Below are 21,188 nucleotides of genomic sequence, written 5' to 3'. Positions count from 1 at the left end.
AGTGTGTCGGTATTTACAGGGAGTGTGTTGGTATTTACAGGGGGTCCCGGGGAGTGTGTCTGTATTTACAGGGAGTGTGTCGGTATTTTCAGGGGGTCCCGGGGAGTGTGTCTGTATTTACAGGGAGTGTGTTGGTATTTACAGGGGGTCCCGGGGAGTGTGTCGGTATTTACGGGGGTCCCGGGGAGTGTGTGGGTATTTACAGGGGTCCCAGGGAGTGTGTCAGTGTTTACAACAGTCCCGGGGAGTGTGTGGGTATTTACAGGGGGTGTGTCAGTATTTACAGGGGGTCCCGGGGAGTGTGTGGGTATTTACAGGGGTCCCAGGGAGTGTGTCAGTGTTTACAACAGTCCCGGGGAGTGTGTGGGTATTTACAGGGGGTGTGTCAGTATTTTCAGGGGGTCCCGGGGAGTGTGTTGGTATTCACAGGGGTCCCGGGGAGTGTGTCGGTATTTACAGGGGGTCCCGGGGAGTGTGTCGGTATTTACAGGGGGTCCCGGGGAGTGTGTCTGTATTTACAGGGAGTGTGTTGGTATTTACAGGGGGTCCCGGGGAGTGTGTCGGTATTTACATGGGGTCCCGGGGAGTGTGTCTGTATTTACAGGGAGTGTGTTGGTATTTACAGGGGGTCCCGGGGAGTGTGTCGGTATTTACAGGGAGTGTGTTGGTATTTACAGGGGGTCCCGGGGAGTGTGTCGGTATTTACAGGGAGTGTGTTGGTATTTACAGGGGGTCCGGGGAGTGTGTCGGTATTTACAGGGAGTGTGTTGGTATTTACAGGGGGTCCCGGGGAGTGTGTCGGTATTTACAGGGGGTCACGGGGAGTGTGTCAGTATTTACAGGGGGTCCCGGGGACTGTGTCGGTATTTTCAGGGGGTCCCGGGGAGTGTGTCGGTATTTACAGGGGGTCCCGGGGAGTGTGTCGGTATTTACAGGGGGTCCCGGGGAGTGTGTCGGTATTTACAGGGGGTCCCGGGGAGTGTGTCTGTATTTACAGGGAGTGTGTTGGTATTTACAGGGGGTCCCGGGGAGTGTGTCGGTATTTACAGGGGGTCCCGGGGAGTGTGTCTGTATTTACAGGGAGTGTGTTGGTATTTACAGGGGGTCCCGGGGAGTGTGTCGGTATTTACAGGGAGTGTGTTGGTATTTACAGGGGGTCCCGGGGAGTGTGTCGGTATTTACAGGGAGTGTGTTGGTATTTACAGGGGTTCCCGGGGAGTGTGTCGGTATTTACAGGGAGTGTGTTGGTATTTACAGGGGGTCCCGGGGAGTGTGTCTGTATTTACAGGGAGTGTGTTGGTATTTACAGGGGGTCCCGGGGAGTGTGTCGGTATTTACAGGGAGTGTGTTGGTATTTACAGGGGGTCCCGGGGAGTGTGTCGGTATTTACAGGGGGTCCCGGGGAGTGTGTCGGTATTTTCAGGGGGTCCCGGGGAGTGTGTCTGTATTTACAGGGAGTGTGTTGGTATTTACAGGGGGTCCCGGGGAGTGTGTCGGTATTTACAGGGGGTCCCGGGGAGTGTGTCTGTATTTACAGGGAGTGTGTTGGTATTTACAGGGGGTCCCGGGGAGTGTGTCGGTATTTACAGGGAGTGTGTTGGTATTTACAGGGGGTCCCGGGGAGTGTGTCGGTATTTACAGGGAGTGTGTTGGTATTTACAGGGGTTCCCGGGGAGTGTGTCGGTATTTACAGGGAGTGTGTTGGTATTTACAGGGGGTCCCGGGGAGTGTGTCTGTATTTACAGGGAGTGTGTCGGTATTTTCAGGGGGTCCCGGGGAGTGTGTCTGTATTTACAGGGAGTGTGTTGGTATTTACAGGGTGTCCCGGGGAGTGTGTCGGTATTTACAGGGGGTCCCGGGGAGTGTGTCTGTATTTACAGGGAGTGTGTTGGTATTTACAGGGGGTCCCGGGGAGTGTGTCGGTATTTACAGGGAGTGTGTTGGTATTTACAGGGGGTCCCGGGGAGTGTGTCGGTATTTACAGGGAGTGTGTTGGTATTTACAGGGGTTCCCGGGGAGTGTGTCGGTATTTACAGGGAGTGTGTTGGTATTTACAGGGGGTCCCGGGGAGTGTGTCTGTATTTACAGGGAGTGTGTTGGTATTTACAGGGGGTCCCGGGGAGTGTGTCGGTATTTACAGGGAGTGTGTTGGTATTTACAGGGGGTCCCGGGGAGTGTGTCGGTATTTACAGGTGGTCCCGGGGAGTGTGTCTGTATTTACAGGGAGTGTGTTGGTATTTACAGGGGGTCCCGGGGAGTGTGTTGGTATTTACAGGGGGTCCCGGGGAGTGTGTCGGTATTTACAGGGGGTCCCGGGGAGTGTGTCTGTATTTACAGGGAGTGTGTTGGTATTTACAGGGGGTCCCGGGGAGTGTGTCGGTATTTACAGGGAGTGTTTTGGTATTTACAGGTGGTCCCGGGGAGTGTGTCGGTATTTACAGGGAGTGTGTTGGTATTTACATGGGGTCCCGGGGAGAGTGCCGGTATTTACAGGGAGTGTGTCAGTATTTACAGGGGTCCCGGGGAGTGTGTCGGTATTTACAGGGGGTCCCGGGGAGTGTGTCGGTATTTACAGGGGGTCCCGGGGAGTGTGTCGGTATGTACAGGGGGTCCCGGGGAGTGTGTCGGTATTTATAGGGGGTCCCGGGGAGTGTGTCGGTATTTTCAGGGGGTCCCGGGGAGTATGTCGGTATGTACAGGGGGTCCCGGGGAGTGTGTCGGTATTTATAGGGGGTCCCGGGGAGTGTGTCGGTATTTTCAGGGGGTCCCGGGGAGTGTGTCGGTATTTACAGGGGGTCCCGGGGAGTGTGTCAGTATTTACAGGGGGTCCCAGGGAATGTGTCGGTATTTACAGGGGGCCCCGGGGAGTGTGTTGGTACTTACAGGGGGTCCTGGGGAGTGTGTCTGTATTTACAGGGGGTCCCGGGGAGTGTGTCAGAATTTACAGGGGGTCCCGGGGAGTGTGTGGGTATTTACAGGGGTCCCGGGGAGTGTGTCGGTATTTACAGGGGGTCACGGGGAGTGTGTCAGTATTGACAGGGGATCCCGGGGAGTGTGTCAGAATTTACAGGGGGTCCCGGGGAGTGTGTCGGTATTTACAGGGGGTCCCGGGGAGTGTGTCGGTATTTACAGGGGGTCCCGGGGAGTGTGTGAGTATTTACAGGGGTCCCGGGGAGTGTGTCGGTATTTACTGGGGGTCCCGGGGAGTGTGTCGGTATTTTCAGGGGGTCCCGAGGAGTGTGTCGGTATTTATAGGGGGTCCCGGGGAGTGTGTTGGTATTTACAGGGGGTCCCGGGGAGAGTGTGAGTATTTACAGGGTGTCCCGTGGAGTGTGTGTGTATCTACAGGGAGTGTGTCAGTATTTACAGGGGTCCCGGGGAGTGTGTGGGTATTTACAGGGAGTGTGTCAGTATTTACAGGGGGTCCCGGGGAGTGTGTCAGTATGTACAGGGGGTCCCGGGGAGTGTGTTGGTATTTACAGGGGGTCACGGGGAGTGTGTCGGTATTTTCAGGGGGTCCCGGGGAGTGTGTCGGTATTTACAGGGGGTCCTGGGGAGTGTGTCGGTATTTACAGGGGGTCCCGGGGAGTGTGTCGGTATTTACAGGGGGTCCCGGGGAATGTGTCGGTATTTTCAGGGGGTCCCAGGGAGTGTGTCGGTATTTACAGGGGATCCCGGGGAGTGTGTCGGTATTTTCAGGGGGTCCAGGGGAGTGTGTCGGTATTTACAGGGGGCCCCGGGGAGTGTGTCAGTGTTTACAGGGGTCCCGGGGAGTGTGTCAGAATTTACAGGGGGTCCAGGGGAGTGTGTCGGTCTTTACAAAGGGGTCCCGGGGAGTGTGTTGGTACTTACAGGGGGTCCTGTGGAGTGTGTCTGTATTTACAGGGGGTCCCGGGGAGTGTGTCAGAATTTACAGGGGGTCCCGGGGAGTGTGTGGGTATTTACAGGGGTCCCGGGGAATGTGTCAGAATTTACAGGGGGTCCCGTGGAGTGTGTCGGTATTTACAGGGGGTCCCGGGGAGTGTGTCAGTGTTTACAGGGGGGTCCCAGGGGAGTGTGTCGGTATTTACAGGGGATCCTGGGGAGAGTGTCGGTATTTACAGGGGGACCCGGGGAGTGTGTCAGTGTTTACAGGGGGTCCCGGGGAGTGTGTCAGTGTTTACAGGGGGTTCCGGGGAGAGTGTCAGTGTTTACAGGGGAGTCCCAGGGGAGTGTGTCGGTATTGACAGGGGATCCCGGGGAGTGTGTCAGAATTTACAGGGGGTCCCGGGGAGTGTGTCGGTATTTACAGGGGGTCCCGGGGAGTGTGTCGGTATTTACAGGGGGTCCCGGGGAGTTTGTGAGTATTTACAGGGGTCCCGGGGAGTGTGTCGGTATTTACAGGGGGTACCGGGGAGTGTGTCGGTATTTTCAGGGGGTCCCGGGGAGTGTGTCGGTATTTACAGGGGGTCCCGGGGAGTGTGTCTGTATTTACAGGGAGTGTGTTGGTATTTACAGGGGGTCCCGGGGAGTGTGTCGGTATTTACAGGGAGTGTTTTGTTATTTACAGGTGGTCCCGGGGAGTGTGTCGGTATTTACAGGGAGTGTGTTGGTATTTACAGGGGGTCCCGGGGAGTGTGTCGGTATTTACAGGGAGTGTGTTGGTATTTACAGGGGGTCCCGGGGAGTGTGTCGGTATTTACAGGGGGTCCCGGGGAGTGTGTCAGTATTTACAGGGGGTCCCGGGGAGTGTGTCGGTATTTTCAGGGGGTCCCGGGGAGTGTGTCGGTATTTACAGGGGGTCCCGGGGAGTGTGTCGGTATTTACAGGGGGTCCCGGGGAGTGTGTCGGTATTTACAGGGGGTCCCGGGGAGTGTGTCTGTATTTACAGGGAGTGTGTTGGTATTTACAGGGGGTCCCGGGGAGTGTGTCGGTATTTACAGGGGGTCCCGGGGAGTGTGTCTGTATTTACAGGGAGTGTGTTGGTATTTACAGGGGGTCCCGGGGAGTGTGTCGGTATTTACAGGGAGTGTGTTGGTAGTTACAGGGGGTCCCGGGGAGTGTGTCGGTATTTACAGGGAGTGTGTTGGTATTTACAGGGGTTCCCGGGGAGTGTGTCGGTATTTACAGGGAGTGTGTTGGTATTTACAGGGGGTCCCGGGGAGTGTGTCTGTATTTACAGGGAGTGTGTTGGTATTTACAGGGGGTCCCGGGGAGTGTGTCGGTATTTACAGGGAGTGTGTTGGTATTTACAGGGGGTCCCGGGGAGTGTGTCGGTATTTACAGGGGGTCCCGGGGAGTGTGTCGGTATTTTCAGGGGGTCCCGGGGAGTGTGTCTGTATTTACAGGGAGTTAGTTGGTATTTACAGGGGGTCCCGGGGAGTGTGTCGGTATTTACAGGGGGTCCCGGGGAGTGTGTCTGTATTTACAGGGAGTGTGTTGGTATTTACAGGGGGTCCCGGGGAGTGTGTCGGTATTTACAGGGAGTGTGTTGGTATTTACAGGGGGTCCCGGGGAGTGTGTCGGTATTTACAGGGAGTGTGTTGGTATTTACAGGGGTTCCCGGGGAGTGTGTCGGTATTTACAGGGAGTGTGTTGGTATTTACAGGGGGTCCCGGGGAGTGTGTCTGTATTTACAGGGAGTGTGTCGGTATTTTCAGGGGGTCCCGGGGAGTGTGTCTGTATTTACAGGGAGTGTGTTGGTATTTACAGGGGGTCCCGGGGAGTGTGTCGGTATTTACAGGGGGTCCCGGGGAGTGTGTCTGTATTTACAGGGAGTGTGTTGGTATTTACAGGGGGTCCCGGGGAGTGTGTCGGTATTTACAGGGAGTGTGTTGGTATTTACAGGGGGTCCCGGGGAGTGTGTCGGTATTTACAGGGAGTGTGTTGGTATTTACAGGGGTTCCCGGGGAGTGTGTCGGTATTTACAGGGAGTGTGTTGGTATTTACAGGGGGTCCCGGGGAGTGTGTCGGTATTTACAGGTGGTCCCGGGGAGTGTGTCTGTATTTACAGGGAGTGTGTTGGTATTTACAGGGGGTCCCGGGGAGTGTGTTGGTATTTACAGGGGGTCCCGGGGAGTGTGTCGGTATTTACAGGGGGTCCCGGGGAGTGTGTCTGTATTTACAGGGAGTGTGTTGGTATTTACAGGGGGTCCCGGGGAGTGTGTCGGTATTTACAGGGAGTGTTTTGGTATTTACAGGTGGTCCCGGGGAGTGTGTCGGTATTTACAGGGAGTGTGTTGGTATTTACATGGGGTCCCGGGGAGAGTGCCGGTATTTACAGGGAGTGTGTCAGTATTTACAGGGGTCCCGGGGAGTGTGTCGGTATTTACAGGGGGTCCCGGGGAGTGTGTCGGTATTTACAGGGGGTCCCGGGGAGTGTGTCGGTATTTACAGGTGGTCCCGGGGAGTGTGTCGTTATTTACAGGTGGTCCCGGGGAGTGTGTCGGTATGTACAGGGGGTCCCGGGGAGTGTGTCGGTATTTATAGGGGGTCCCGGGGAGTGTGTCGGTATTTACAGGGGGTCCCGGGGAGTGTGTCAGTATTTACAGGGGGTCCCAGGGAGAGTGCCGGTATTTACAGGGGGTCCCAGGGAGTGTGTCAGTATTTACAGGGAGTCCCGGGGAATGTGTCGGTATTTACAGGGGGCCCCGGGGAGTGTATTGGTACTTACAGGGGGTCCTGGGGAGTGTGTCTGTATTTACAGGGGGTCCCGGGGAGTGTGTCAGAATTTACAGGGGGTCCCGGGGAGTGTGTGGGTATTTACAGGGGTCCCGGGGAGTGTGTCGGTATTTACAGGGGGTCACGGGGAGTGTGTCAGTATTGACAGGGGATCCCGGGGAGTGTGTCAGAATTTACAGGGGGTCCCGGGAAGTGTGTCGGTATTTACAGGGGGTCCCGGGGAGTGTGTCGGTATTTACAGGGGGTCCCGGGGAGTGTGTGAGTATTTACAGCGGTCCCGGGGAGTGTGTCGGTATTTACAGGGGGTCCGGGGGAGTGTGTCGGTATTTTCAGGGGGTCCCGAGGAGTGTGTCGGTATTTATAGGGGGTCCCGGGGAGTGTGTTGGTATTTACAGGGGGTCCCGGGGAGAGTGTGAGTATTTACAGGGGGTCCCGTGGAGTGTGTGTGTATTTACAGGGAGTGTGTCAGTATTTACAGGGGTCCCGGGGAGTGTGTGGGTATTTACAGGGAGTGTGTCAGTATTTACAGGGGGTCCCGGGGAGTGTGTCAGTATGTACAGGGGGTCCCGGGGAGTGTGTTGGTATTTACAGGGGGTCACGGGGAGTGTGTCGGTATTTTCAGGGGGTCCCGGGGAGTGTGTCGGTATTTACAGGGGGTCCTGGGGAGTGTGTCGGTATTTACAGGGGGTCCCGGGGAGTGTGTCGGTATTTACAGGGGGTCCCGGGGAATGTGTCGGTATTTTCAGGTGGTCCCGGGGAGTGTGTCGGTATTTACAGGGGATCCCGGGGAGTGTGTCGGTATTTTCAGGGGGTCCAGGGGAGTGTGTCGGTATTTACAGGGAGCCCCGGGGAGTGTGTCAGTGTTTACAGGGGTCCCGGGGAGTGTGTCAGAATTTACAGGGGGTCCAGGGGAGTGTGTCGGTCTTTACAAAGGGGTCCCGGGGAGTGTGTTGGTACTTACAGGGGGTCCTGGGGAGTGTGTCTGTATTTACAGGGGGTCCCGGGGAGTGTGTCAGAATTTACAGGGGGTCCCGGGGAGTGTGTGGGTATTTACAGGGGTCCCGGGGAATGTGTCAGAATTTACAGGGGGTCCCGGGGAGTGTGTCGGTATTTACAGGGGGTCCCGGGGAGTGTGTCAGTGTTTACAGGGGTGTCCCAGGGGAGTGTGTCGGTATTTACAGGGGATCCTGGGGAGAGTGTCGGTATTTACAGGGGGACCCGGGGAGTGTGTCAGTGTTTACAGGGGGTCCCGGGGAGTGTGTCAGTGTTTACAGGGGGTTCCGGGGAGAGTGTCAGTGTTTACAGGGGAGTCCCAGGGGAGTGTGTCGGTATTGACAGGGGATCCCGGGGAGTGTGTCAGAATTTACAGGGGGTCCCGGGGAGTGTGTCGGTATTTACAGGGGGTCCCGGGGAGTGTGTCGGTATTTACAGGGGGTCCCGGGGAGTGTGTGAGTATTTACAGGGGTCCTGGGGAGTGTGTCGGTATTTACAGGGGGTCCCGGTGAGTGTGTCGGTATTTTCAGGGGGTCCCGGGGAGTGTGTCGGTATTTACAGGGAGTCCCGGGGAGTGTGTCTGTATTTACAGGGAGTGTGTTGGTATTTACAGGGGGTCCCGGGGAGTGTGTCGGTATTTACAGGGAGTGTTTTGTTATTTACAGGTGGTCCCGGGGAGTGTGTCGGTATTTACAGGGAGTGTGTTGGTATTTACATGGGTTCCCGGGGAGAGTGCCGGTATTTACAGGGAGTGTGTCAGTATTTACAGGGGTCCCGGGGAGTGTGTCGGTATTTACAGGGGGTCCCGGGGAGTGTGTGAGTATTTACAGGGGTCCCGGGGAGTGTGTCGGTATTTACCGGGGGTCCCGGGGAGTGTGTCGGTATTTTCAGGGGGTCCCGGGGAGTGTGTCGGTATTTACAGGGGGTCCCGGGGAGAGTGTCGGTATTTTCAGGGGGTCCCGGGGAGTGTGTCGGTATTTACAGGGGGTCCCGGGGAGTGTGTCGGTATTTACAGGGGGTCACGGGGAGTGTGTCAGTATTTACAGGGGGTCCCGGGGAGTGTGTCGGTATTTTCAGGGGGTCCCGGGGAGTGTGTCGGTATTTACAGGGGGACCCGGGGAGTGTGTCGGTATTTACAGGGGGTCCCGGGGAGTGTGTCGGTATTTACAGGGGGTCCCGGGGAGTGTTTCAGTATTTACAGGGGGTCCCGGGGAATGTGTCGGTATTTTCAGGGGGTCCCGGGGACTGTGTCGGTATTTACAGGGGGTCCCGGGGAGTGTGTCGGTATTTACAGGGGGTCCCGGGGAGTGTGCCGGTATTTACAGGGAGTGTATCAGTATTTACAGGGGTCCCGGGGAGTGTGCCGGTATTTACAGGGGGTCCCGGGGAGTGTGTCGGTATTTACAGGGGGTCCCGGGGAGTGTGTCGGTATTTACAGGGGGTCCCGGGGAGTGTGTCGGTATTTACAGGGGGTCCCGGGGAGTGTGTCGGTATTTACAGGGGGTCCCGGGGAGTGTGTCGGTATTTACAGGGGGTCCCGGGGAGTGTGTCGGTATTTACAGGGGGTCCCGGGGAGTGTGTCGGTATTTACAGGGGGTCCCGGGGAGTGTGTCGGTATTTACAGGGGGTCCCGGGGAGTGTGTCGGTATTTTCAGGGGGTCCCGGGGAGTGTGTCGGTATTTACAGGGGGTCCCGGGGAGTGTGTCGGTATTTTCAGGGGGTCCCGGGGAGTGTGTCGGTATTTACAGGGGGTCCCGGGGAGTGTGTCGGTATTTTCAGGGGGTCCCGGGGAGTGTGTCGGTATTTACAGGGCGTCCCTGGGAGTGTGTCGGTATTTACAGGGGGTCACGGGGAGTGTGTCAGTATTTACAGGGGGTCCCGGGGAGTGTGTCGGTATTTTCAGGGGGTCCCGGGGAGTGTGTTGGTATTTACAGGGGGTCCCGGGGAGTGTGTCGGTATTTACGGGGGGTCCCAGGGAGTGTGTCAGTATTTACAGGGGTCCCGGGGAGTGTGTCAGTATTTACAGGGGGCCCCGGGGAGTGTGTCGGTATTTACATGGGGTCCCGGGGAGTGTGTCGGTATTTACAGGGGGTCCCGGGGAGTGTGTCGGTATTTACAGGGGGTCCCGGGGAGTGTGTCGTTATTTTCAGGGGGTCCCGGGGAGTGTGACGGTATTTACAGTGGGTCACGGGGAGTGTGTCGGTATTTACAGGGGGTCCTGGGGAGTGTGTCGCTATTTACAGGGGGTCCCGGGGAGTGTGACTGTATTTACAGGGAGTGTGTTGGTATTTACAGGGGGTCCCGGGGAGTGTGCCGGTATTTACAGGGAGTGTCTCAGTATTTACAGGGGTCCCGGGGAGTGTGCCGGTATTTACAGGGGGTCCCGGGGAGTGTGACGGTATTTACAGGGGGTCCCGGGGAGTGTGTCGGTATTTACAGGGGGTCCCGGGGAGTGTGTCAGTATTTACAGGGGGTCCCGGGGAGTGTGTCGGTATTTACAGGGGGTCCCGGGGAGTGTGTCAGTATTTACAGGGGGTCCCAGGGAGAGTGTGTGGGTATTTACAGGGAGTGTGTCAGTATTTACAGGGGTCCCGGGGAGTGTGTCGGTATTTACAGGGGGTCCCGGGGAGTGTGTCAGTATTTACAGGGGGTCCCGGGGAGTGTGTCGGTATTTGCAGGGGTCCCGGGGAGTGTGTCGGAATTTACAGGGGGTCCCGGGGAGTGTGTCGGTATTTGCAGGGGTCCCGGGGAGTGTGTCAGTATTTACAGGGGGTCCCGGGGAGTGTGTCGGTATTTGCAGGGGTCCCGGGGAGTGTGTCTGTATTTACAAGGGGTCCCGGGGAGTGTGTGGGTATTTACAAGGTCCCAGGGGAGTGTGTCGGTATTTACAGGGGGTCCCGGGGAGTGTGTGGGTATTTACAGGGTCCCAGGGGAGTGTGTCGGTATTTACAGGGGGTCACGGGGAGTGTGTCAGTATTTACGGGGGTCCCGGGGAGTGTGTCAGTATTTACAGGGGGTCCCGGGGAGTGTGTCGGTATTTACAGGGGGTCCCGGGGAGTGTGTCGGTATGTACAGGGGGTCCCAGGGAGTGTGTCGGTATTTACAGGGGGTCCCGGGGAGTGTGTCGGTATTTACGGGGGGTCCCGGGGAGTGTGTGGGTATTTACAGGGGTCACGGGGAGTGTGTCGGTATTTACAGGGGGTCCCGGGGAGTGTGTCGGTATTTACGGGGGTCCCGGGGAGTGTGTGGGTATTTACAGGGGTCCCAGGGAGTGTGTCAGTGTTTACAGCAGTCCCAGGGAGTGTGTCGGTATTTACAGGGGGTCCCGGGGAGTGTGTCGGTATTTACAGGGGGTCCCGGGGAGTGTGTGGGTATTTACCGGGGTCCCGGGGAGTGTGTCGGTATTTACAGGGGGTCCCGGGGAGTGTGTCGGTATTTACAGGGGTCCCGGGGAGTGTGTCGGTATTTACGGGGGGTCCCGGGGAGTGTGTGGGTATTTACAGGGGTCCCGGGGAGTGTGTCGGTATTTTGCAGGGGGTCCCGGGGAGTGTGTCGGTATTTACGGGGGTCCCGGGGAGTGTGTGGGTATTTACAGGGGTCCCAGGGAGTGTGTCAGTGTTTACAACAGTCCCGGGGAGTGTGTGGGTATTTACAGGGGGTGTGTCAGTATTTACAGGGGGTCCCGGGGAGTGTGTGGGTATTTACAGGGGTCCCAGGGAGTGTGTCAGTGTTTACAACAGTCCCGGGGAGTGTGTGGGTATTTACAGGGGGTGTGTCAGTATTTTCAGGGGGTCCCGGGGAGTGTGTTGGTATTCACAGGGGTCCCGGGGAGTGTGTCGGTATTTACAGGGGGTCCCGGGGAGTGTGTCGGTATTTACAGGGGGTCCCGGGGAGTGTGTCTGTATTTACAGGGAGTGTGTTGGTATTTACAGGGGGTCCCGGGGAGTGTGTCCGTATTTACAGGGGGTCCCGGGGAGTGTGTCTGTATTTACAGGGAGTGTGTTGGTATTTACAGGGGGTCCCGGGGAGTGTGTCGGTATTTACAGGGAGTGTGTTGGTATTTACAGGGGGTCCCGGGGAGTGTGTCGGTATTTACAGGGAGTGTGTTGGTATTTACAGGGGGTCCCGGGGAGTGTGTCGGTATTTACAGGGAGTGTGTTGGTATTTACAGGGGGTCCCGGGGAGTGTGTCGGTATTTACAGGGGGTCACGGGGAGTGTGTCGGTATTTACAGGGGGTCCCGGGGAGTGTGTCTGTATTTACAGGAAGTGTGTTGGTATTTACAGGGGGTCCCGGGGAGTGTGTCGGTATTTACAGGGAGTGTGTTGGTATTTACAGGGGGTCCCGGGGAGTGTGTCGGTATTTACAGGGGGTCCCGGGGAGTGTGTCTGTATTTACAGGGAGTGTGTTGGTATCTACACGGGATCCCGGGGAGTGTGTTGGTATTTACAGGGGGTCCCGGGGAGTGTGTTGGTATTTACAGGGGGTCCCGGGGAGTGTGTCGGTATTTACAGGGGGTCCCGGGGAGTGTGTCTCTATTTACAGGGAGTGTGTTGGTATTTACAGGGGGTCCCGGGGAGTGTGTCGGTATTTACAGGGAGTGTGTTGGTATTTACAGGGGGTCCCGGGGAGTGTGTCGGTATTTACAGGGAGTGTGTTGGTATTTACGGGGGGTCCCGGGGAGAGTGCCGGTATTTACAGGGAGTGTGTCAGTATTTACAGGGGGTCCCGGGGAGTGTGTCGGTATTTACAGGGGGTCCCGGGGAGTGTGTCGGTATTTACAGGGGGTCCCGGGGTGTGTGTCGGTATTTACAGGGGGTCCCGGGGAGTCTGTTGGTATGTACAGGGGGTCCCGGGGAGTGTGTCGGTATTTACAGGGTGTCCCGGGGAGTGTGTCGGTATTTTCAGGGGGTCCCGAGGAGTGTGTCTGTATTTACAGGGAGTGTGTTGGTATTTACAGGGGGTCCCGGGGAGTGTGTCGGTATTTACAGGGGGTCCCGGGGAGTGTGTCGGTATTTTCAGGGGGTCCCGGGGAGTGTGTCGGTATTTACAGGGCGTCCCTGGGAGTGTGTCGGTATTTACAGGGGGTCACGGGGAGTGTGTCAGTATTTACAGGGGGTCCCGGGGAGTGTGTCGGTATTTTCAGGGGGTCCCGGGGAGTGTGTCGGTATTTACAGGGGGTCCCGGGGAGTGTGTCGGTATTTACGGGGGGTCCCAGGGAGTGTGTCAGTATTTACAGGGGTCCCGGGGAGTGTGTCAGTATTTACAGGGGGCCCCGGGGAGTGTGTCGGTATTTACATGGGGTCCCGGGGAGTGTGTCGGTATTTACAGGGGGTCCCGGGGAGTGTGTCGGTATTTACAGTGGGTCCCGGGGAGTGTGTCGTTATTTTCAGGGGGTCCCGGGGAGTGTGACGGTATTTACAGGGGGTCACGGGGAGTGTGTCGGTATTTACAGGGGGTCCTGGGGAGTGTGTCGCTATTTACAGGGGGTCCCGGGGAGTGTGACTGTATTTACAGGGAGTGTGTTGGTATTTACAGGGGGTCCCGGGGAGTGTGCCGGTATTTACAGGGAGTGTCTCAGTATTTACAGGGGTCCCGGGGAGTGTGCCGGTATTTACAGGGGGTCCCGGGGAGTGTGTCGGTATTTACAGGGGGTCCCGGGGAGTGTGTCGGTATTTACAGGGGGTCCCGGGGAGTGTGTCAGTATTTACAGGGGGTCCCGGGGAGTGTGTCGGTATTTACAGGGGGTCCCGGGGAGTGTGTCAGTATTTACAGGGGGTCCCAGGGAGAGTGTGTGGGTATTTACAGGGAGTGTGTCAGTATTTACAGGGGTCCCGGGGAGTGTGTCGGTATTTACAGGGGGTCCCGGGGAGTTTGTCAGTATTTACAGGGGGTCCCGGGGAGTGTGTCGGTATTTGCAGGGGTCCCGGGGAGTGTGTCGGAATTTACAGGGGGTCCCGGGGAGTGTGTCGGTATTTGCAGGGGTCCCGGGGAGTGTGTCAGTATTTACAGGGGGTCCCGGGGAGTGTGTCGGTATTTGCAGGGGTCCCGGGGAGTGTGTCTGTATTTACAAGGGGTCCCGGGGAGTGTGTGGGTATTTACAAGGTCCCAGGGGAGTGTGTCGGTATTTACAGGGGGTCCCGGGGAGTGTGTGGGTATTTACAGGGTCCCAGGGGAGTGTGTCGGTATTTACAGGGGGTCACGGGGAGTGTGTCAGTATTTACGGGGGTCCCGGGGAGTGTGTCAGTATTTACAGGGGGTCCCGGGGAGTGTGTCGGTATTTACAGGGGGTCCCGGGGAGTGTGTCGGTATGTACAGGGGGTCCCAGGGAGTGTGTCGGTATTTACAGGGGGTCCCGGGGAGTGTGTCGGTATTTACGGGGGGTCCCGGGGAGTGTGTGGGTATTTACAGGGGTCCCGGGGAGTGTGTCGGTATTTACAGGGGGTCCCGGGGAGTGTGTCGGTATTTACGGGGGTCCCGGGGAGTGTGTGGGTATTTACAGGGGTCCCAGGGAGTGTGTCAGTGTTTACAGCAGTCCCAGGGAGTGTGTCGGTATTTACAGGGGGTCCCGGGGAGTGTGTCGGTATTTACAGGGGGTCCCGGGGAGTGTGTGGGTATTTACCGGGGTCCCGGGGAGTGTGTCGGTATTTACAGGGGGTCCCGGGGAGTGTGTCGGTATTTACAGGGGGTCCCGGGGAGTGTGTCGGTATTTACAGGGAGTGTGTTGGTATTTACAGGGGGTCCCGGGGAGTGTGTCGGTATTTACAGGGAGTGTGTTGGTATTTACGGGGGGTCCCGGGGAGAGTGCCGGTATTTACAGGGAGTGTGTCAGTATTTACAGGGGGTCCCGGGGAGTGTGTCGGTATTTACAGGGGGTCCCGGGGAGTGTGTCGGTATTTACAGGGGGTCCCGGGGTGTGTGTCGGTATTTACAGGGGGTCCCGGGGAGTCTGTTGGTATGTACAGGGGGTCCCGGGGAGTGTGTCGGTATTTACAGGGTGTCCCGGGGAGTGTGTCGGTATTTTCAGGGGGTCCCGAGGAGTGTGTCTGTATTTACAGGGAGTGTGTTGGTATTTACAGGGGGTCCCGGGGAGTGTGTCGGTATTTACAGGGGGTCCCGGGGAGTGTGTCGGTATTTTCAGGGGGTCCCGGGGAGTGTGTCGGTATTTACAGGGCGTCCCTGGGAGTGTGTCGGTATTTACAGGGGGTCACGGGGAGTGTGTCAGTATTTACAGGGGGTCCCGGGGAGTGTGTCGGTATTTTCAGGGGGTCCCGGGGAGTGTGTCGGTATTTACAGGGGGTCCCGGGGAGTGTGTCGGTATTTACGGGGGGTCCCAGGGAGTGTGTCAGTATTTACAGGGGTCCCGGGGAGTGTGTCAGTATTTACAGGGGGCCCCGGGGAGTGTGTCGGTATTTACATGGGGTCCCGGGGAGTGTGTCGGTATTTACAGGGGGTCCCGGGGAGTGTGTCGGTATTTACAGGGGGTCCCGGGGAGTGTGTCGTTATTTTCAGGGGGTCCCGGGGAGTGTGACGGTATTTACAGGGGGTCACGGGGAGTGTGTCGGTATTTACAGGGGGTCCTGGGGAGTGTGTCGCTATTTACAGGGGGTCCCGGGGAGTGTGACTGTATTTACAGGGAGTGTGTTGGTATTTACAGGGGGTCCCGGGGAGTGTGCCGGTATTTACAGGGAGTGTCTCAGTATTTACAGGGGTCCCGGGGAGTGTGCCGGTATTTACAGGGGGTCCCGGGGAGTGTGTCGGTATTTACAGGGGGTCCCGGGGAGTGTGTCGGTATTTACAGGGGGTCCCGGGGAGTGTGTCAGTATTTACAGGGGGTCCCGGGGAGTGTGTCGGTATTTACAGGGGGTCCCGGGGAGTGTGTCAGTATTTACAGGGGGTCCCAGGGAGAGTGTGTGGGTATTTACAGGGAGTGTGTCAGTATTTACAGGGGTCCCGGGGAGTGTGTCGGTATTTACAGGGGGTCCCGGGGAGTTTGTCAGTATTTACAGGGGGTCCCGGGGAGTGTGTCGGTATTTGCAGGGGTCCCGGGGAGTGTGTCGGAATTTACAGGGGGTCCCGGGGAGTGTGTCGGTATTTGCAGGGGTCCCGGGGAGTGTGTCAGTATTTACAGGGGGTCCCGGGGAGTGTGTCGGTATTTGCAGGGGTCCCGGGGAGTGTGTCTGTATTTACAAGGGGTCCCGGGGAGTGTGTGGGTATTTACAAGGTCCCAGGGGAGTGTGTCGGTATTTACAGGGGGTCCCGGGGAGTGTGTGGGTATTTACAGGGTCCCAGGGGAGTGTGTCGGTATTTACAGGGGGTCACGGGGAGTGTGTCAGTATTTACGGGGGTCCCGGGGAGTGTGTCAGTATTTACAGGGGGTCCCGGGGAGTGTGTCGGTATTTACAGGGGGTCCCGGGGAGTGTGTCGGTATGTACAGGGGGTCCCAGGGAGTGTGTCGGTATTTACAGGGGGTCCCGGGGAGTGTGTCGGTATTTACGGGGGGTCCCGGGGAGTGTGTGGGTATTTACAGGGGTCCCGGGGAGTGTGTCGGTATTTACAGGGGGTCCCGGGGAGTGTGTCGGTATTTACGGGGGTCCCGGGGAGTGTGTGGGTATTTACAGGGGTCCCAGGGAGTGTGTCAGTGTTTACAGCAGTCCCAGGGAGTGTGTCGGTATTTACAGGGGGTCCCGGGGAGTGTGTCGGTATTTACAGGGGGTCCCGGGGAGTGTGTGGGTATTTACCGGGGTCCCGGGGAGTGTGTCGGTATTTACAGGGGGTCCCGGGGAGTGTGTCGGTATTTACAGGGGTCCCGGGGAGTGTGTCGGTATTTACGGGGGGTCCCGGGGAGTGTGTGGGTATTTACAGGGGTCCCGGGGAGTGTGTCGGTATTTTGCAGGGGGTCCCGGGGAGTGTGTGGGTATTTACAGGGGTCCCAGGGAGTGTGTCAGTGTTTACAACAGTCCCGGGGAGTGTGTGGGTATTTACAGGGGGTGTGTCAGTATTTACAGGGGGTCCCGGGGAGTGTGTGGGTATTTACAGGGGTCCCAGGGAGTGTGTCAGTGTTTACAACAGTCCCGGGGAGTGTGTGGGTATTTACAGGGGGTGTGTCAGTATTTTCAGGGGGTCCCGGGGAGTGTGTTGGTATTCACAGGGGTCCCGGGGAGTGTGTCGGTATTTACAGGGGGTCCCGGGGAGTGTGTCGGTATTTACAGGGGGTCCCGGGGAGTGTGTCTGTATTTACAGGGAGTGTGTTGGTATTTACAGGGGGTCCCGGGGAGTGTGTCCGTATTTACAGGGGGTCCCGGGGAGTGTGTCTGTATTTACAGGGAGTGTGTTGGTATTTACAGGGGGTCCCGGGGAGTGTGTCGGTATTTACAGGGAGTGTGTTGGTATTTACAGGGGGTCCCGGGGAGTGTGTCGGTATTTACAGGGAGTGTGTTGGTATTTACAGGGGGTCCCGGGGAGTGTGTCGGTATTTACAGGGAGTGTGTTGGTATTTACAGGGGGTCCCGGGGAGTGTGTCGGTATTTACAGGGGGTCACGGGGAGTGTGTCGGTATTTACAGGGGGTCCCGGGGAGTGTGTCTGTATTTACAGGGAGTGTGTTGGTATTTACAGGGGGTCCCGGGGAGTGTGTCGGTATTTACAGGGAGTGTGTTGGTATTTACAGGGGGTCCCGGGGAGTGTGTCGGTATTTACAGGGGGTCCCGGGGAGTGTGTCTGTATTTACAGGGAGTGTGTTGGTATCTACAGGGGATCCCGGGGAGTGTGTTGGTATTTACAGGGGGTCCCGGGGAGTGTGTTGGTATTTACAGGGGGTCCCGGGGAGTGTGTCGGTATTTACAGGGGGTCCCGGGGAGTGTGTCTGTATTTACAGGGAGTGTGTTGGTATTTACAGGGGGTCCCGGAGAGTGTGTCGGTATTTACAGGGAGTGTGTTGGTATTTACAGGGGGTCCCGGGGAGTGTGTCGGTATTTACAGGGAGTGTGTTGGTATTTACGGGGGGTCCCGGGGAGAGTGCCGGTATTTACAGGGAGTGTGTCAGTATTTACAGGGGGTCCCGGGGAGTGTGTCGGTATTTACAGGGGGTCCCGGGGAGTGTGTCGGTATTTACAGGGGGTCCCGGGGTGTGTGTCGGTATTTACAGGGGGTCCCGGGGAGTCTGTTGGTATGTACAGGGGGTCCCGGGGAGTGTGTCGGTATTTACAGGGTGTCCCGGGGAGTGTGTCGGTATTTTCAGGGGGTCCCGAGGAGTGTGTCTGTATTTACAGGGAGTGTGTTGGTATTTACAGGGGGTCCCGGGGAGTGTGTCGGTATTTACAGGGGGTCCCGGGGAGTGTGTCTGTATTTACAGGGAGTGTGTTGGTATTTACAGGGGGTCCCGGGGAGTGTGTCGGTATTTACAGGGAGTGTGTTGGTATTTACAGGGGGTCCCGGGGAGTGTGTCGGTATTTACAGGGAGTGTGTTGGTATTTACAGGGGGTCCCGGGGAGTGTGTCGGTATTTACAGGGAGTGTGTTGGTATTTACAGGGGGTCCCGGGGAGTGTGTCGGTATTTACAGGGAGTGTGTTGGTATTTACAGGGGGTCCCGGGGAGTGTGTCTGTATTTACAGGGAGTGTGTTGGTATTTACAGGGGGTCCCGGGGAGTGTGTCGGTATTTACAGGGAGTGTGTTGGTATTTACAGGGGGTCCCGGGGAGTGTGTCGGTATTTACAGGTGGTCCCGGGGAGTGTGTCTGTATTTACAGGGAGTGTGTTGGTATTTACAGTGGGTCCCGGGGAGTGTGTTGGTATTTACAGGGGGTCCCGGGGAGTGTGTCGGTATTTACAGGGGGTCCCGGGGAGTGTGTCTGTATTTACAGGGAGTGTGTTGGTATTTACAGGGGGTCCCGGGGAGTGTGTCGGTATTTACAGGGAGTGTTTTGGTATTTACAGGTGGTCCCGGGGAGTGTGTCGGTATTTACAGGGAGTGTGTTGGTATTTACATGGGGTCCCGGGGTGAGTGCCGGTATTTACAGGGAGTGTGTCAGTATTTACAGGGGTCCCGGGAAGTGTGTCGGTATTTACTGGGGGTCCCGGGGAGTGTGTCGGTATTTACAGGGGGTCCCGGGGGGTGTGTCGGTATTTACAGGCGGTCCCGGGGAGTGTGTCGGTATTTTCAGGGGGTCCCGGGGAGTGTGTCGGTATTTACAGGGGGTCCCGGGGAGTGTGTCGGTATTTACAAGTGATCCTGGAGAGTGCTCACTCCTCATTAGTAAGCTTGCATCTCTTTTCTCTGTCCAGTCAATGCGGCCATGATCAGAGTTCTTGCCTTGTGTTGGCTCCGGTTCAAGGAGGTTCTGAGAAGATTCTTATCCAGCTGCTCAGGTTGTTAGGCATCAGGCAGCTTGTGAGGCCATTGTCACTGTGTTCCATTGTCCCTGCAACCTCTTTCTCTCTCTCTCCCCCCCCCCCCCCCCCCCCACTGCAGGGTGGTTACAACTTGACCTCAATCTCAGAATCCATGTGCATGTGCACAAGGACACTGCTGGGTGATACGCCGCCCTATCTCGAGCCGCTGAACACTCCCCTCCCCAGCGCCCTTGACACCATCAGCAACGTGATCCGTACTCATCGGAACTACTGGTCTTGTCTTCGTGTGCTGAGTAAGGACGTGAGGTGGCAATGGGGACTGGTCCAGGTTTATTGACTGCCAACTGATGTGAGTGGGTGGGAAAGTGGGCAGGCAAATGGCAGATGCAGTTTAATCTCTGTGGGAGCATTAATAAATATGAAACGCATACCGTGAATGTTTGAGAGTATTGAGGGACAGAGTAATCTCTTGTAGCAGCTTGCTGTAGTGTGGGTTTAGCGTCCAGGAGCATTGTCCTTGCTTGTCACTGACCCATCTGCTGTTTCTGCTCTTAGTTGTTGAAGTGGAACCGCTGAAGCAGCCCGCAATTAGCCGAGTAGTCCCCCTATGGGGGCAAGAAGAACCGCAGGGTAAGTCTGTTCCCCGGATTTACACCCATTCCTCAGAAACCCCAAGGCTTCCATTTCCTGTCCAGTAGGTTCGTTTCCTCTGCTTCCTTTAAACCTACTGTGATGTTGTTTTAAACCAGCTGTGTCCCTGTCTCCCGCTCCCTTTAAACCTACCGGGACCCTACCTTCCACTCATTTTATCCCACTGGAACCCCATCTACTACTCCCTTTATCCCACTGGGACCCCGTCTCTTGTTTCCTTTAACCCCACTGGGACCCTGTCTCCCTCTCCCTTTATCCCACTGGGACCCCGTCTCTTGTTTCCTTTAAACCCACCGGGACCCCATCTCCCTATCCCACTAGGACCCCGTCTCCCTCTCCCTTTATCTCACTGGGACGCTGCCTCTTGTTTCCTTTAAACCCACCGGGACCCCGTCTCCCTCTCCCTTTATCTCACTGGGACCCTGCCTCTTGTTTCCTTTAAACCCACCGGGACCCCATCTCCCTATCCCACTAGGACCCCGTCTCCCTCTCTATCTCACTGGGACTCATCTCCCTCTCGCTTTATCCCACCGGGACCCCGTCTCCCTCTCCCTTTATCCCACTGGGACCCTGTCTCCCTCTCCCTTTATCCCACTGGGACCCTGTCTCCCTCTCCCTTTATCCCACTGGGACCCTGCCTCTTGTTTCCTTTAAACCCACCGGGACCCCGTCTCCCTATCCCACTAGGACCCTGTCTCCCTCTCCCTTTATCTCACTGGGACCCTGCCTCTTGTTTCCTTTAAACCCACCAGGACACGATCTCCCTATCCCACTAGGACCCCGTCTCCCTCTCCCTTTATCTCACTGGGACCCTGCCTCTTGTTTCCTTTAAACCCACCGGGACACGATCTCCCTATCCCACTAGGACCCCGTCTCCCTCTCCCTTTATCTCACTGGGACTCATCTCCCTCTCCCTTTATCCCACTGGGACACCGTCTCCCTTTATCCTACTGGGACCCCGTCTCCCTCTTCCTTTATCCCATTGGGACCCCATCTCCCACTCTCTTTAAGCCCACCGGGTCACCGTTTCCCGAACTACGTGCATCTTTACCATGAGCCCATTACACTGCTGATGTTTATGGCAACAATGTCCTCCATCTATATGTGTTCATTCACTCACACACAGATAAAGAAGGATTCTTCCTTCCTGTTGTTTTTCCAGTGGATTTTCTGACCAGTCAGGGTTGTTGGCCCTGAGCTGAACCCCCAAACCTGGAGGACCAGTGGATCACTCTTAGTCTGGCCTCTGCCCTTTGACCTGTTTGGCATGGTTGACCCCACCAAGAGACAAAGCACAGCATTCTGGGTCATTGAAGCACAGAAACCTCCAAACCCAACTAAATGGTTGTGATCCTCTTGGAGGTGAACATATGATGTTTTATAATAAATAATGCAAAAAATATCCAATGATTTTCATATTTTTTCTGTCACCTTTACAGTGGAGCCACCTGGTAGTGCTTCGGTCAGAAGAGGGTCATTGTGGGCTCTGACAGACAACAGCCCTCAGGGTGTGTATATCATCCAACTAACCGC

At 56.7% G+C, this 21,188-nt stretch overlaps 1 protein-coding gene across 1 annotated transcript in view; it reads left to right on the top strand.

Annotated features, from left to right (window-relative positions):
- The window catches only part of LOC132390208 (histone deacetylase 6-like), a gene marked incomplete at its 5' end in the record, with an annotated part of 144,307 nt that overhangs the window by 92,843 nt on the left and 30,276 nt on the right, over positions 1 to 21,188 (top strand). The window contains 3 exons of the mRNA XM_059962809.1: positions 19,123 to 19,297; positions 19,560 to 19,634; positions 21,095 to 21,163. Coding sequence (XP_059818792.1) covers positions 19,123 to 19,297; positions 19,560 to 19,634; positions 21,095 to 21,163 — 319 coding nt within the window. The remainder of the gene's footprint in view (positions 1 to 19,122; positions 19,298 to 19,559; positions 19,635 to 21,094; positions 21,164 to 21,188) is intronic.

This window comes from Hypanus sabinus, unplaced genomic scaffold (assembly GCF_030144855.1).
Source record: "Hypanus sabinus isolate sHypSab1 unplaced genomic scaffold, sHypSab1.hap1 scaffold_803, whole genome shotgun sequence".
Classification (NCBI taxonomy): Eukaryota; Metazoa; Chordata; class Chondrichthyes; order Myliobatiformes; family Dasyatidae; genus Hypanus; species Hypanus sabinus.
Note: the sequence above shows the minus strand (reverse complement) of the source record. Positions and strands in the feature narration are given on the sequence as shown.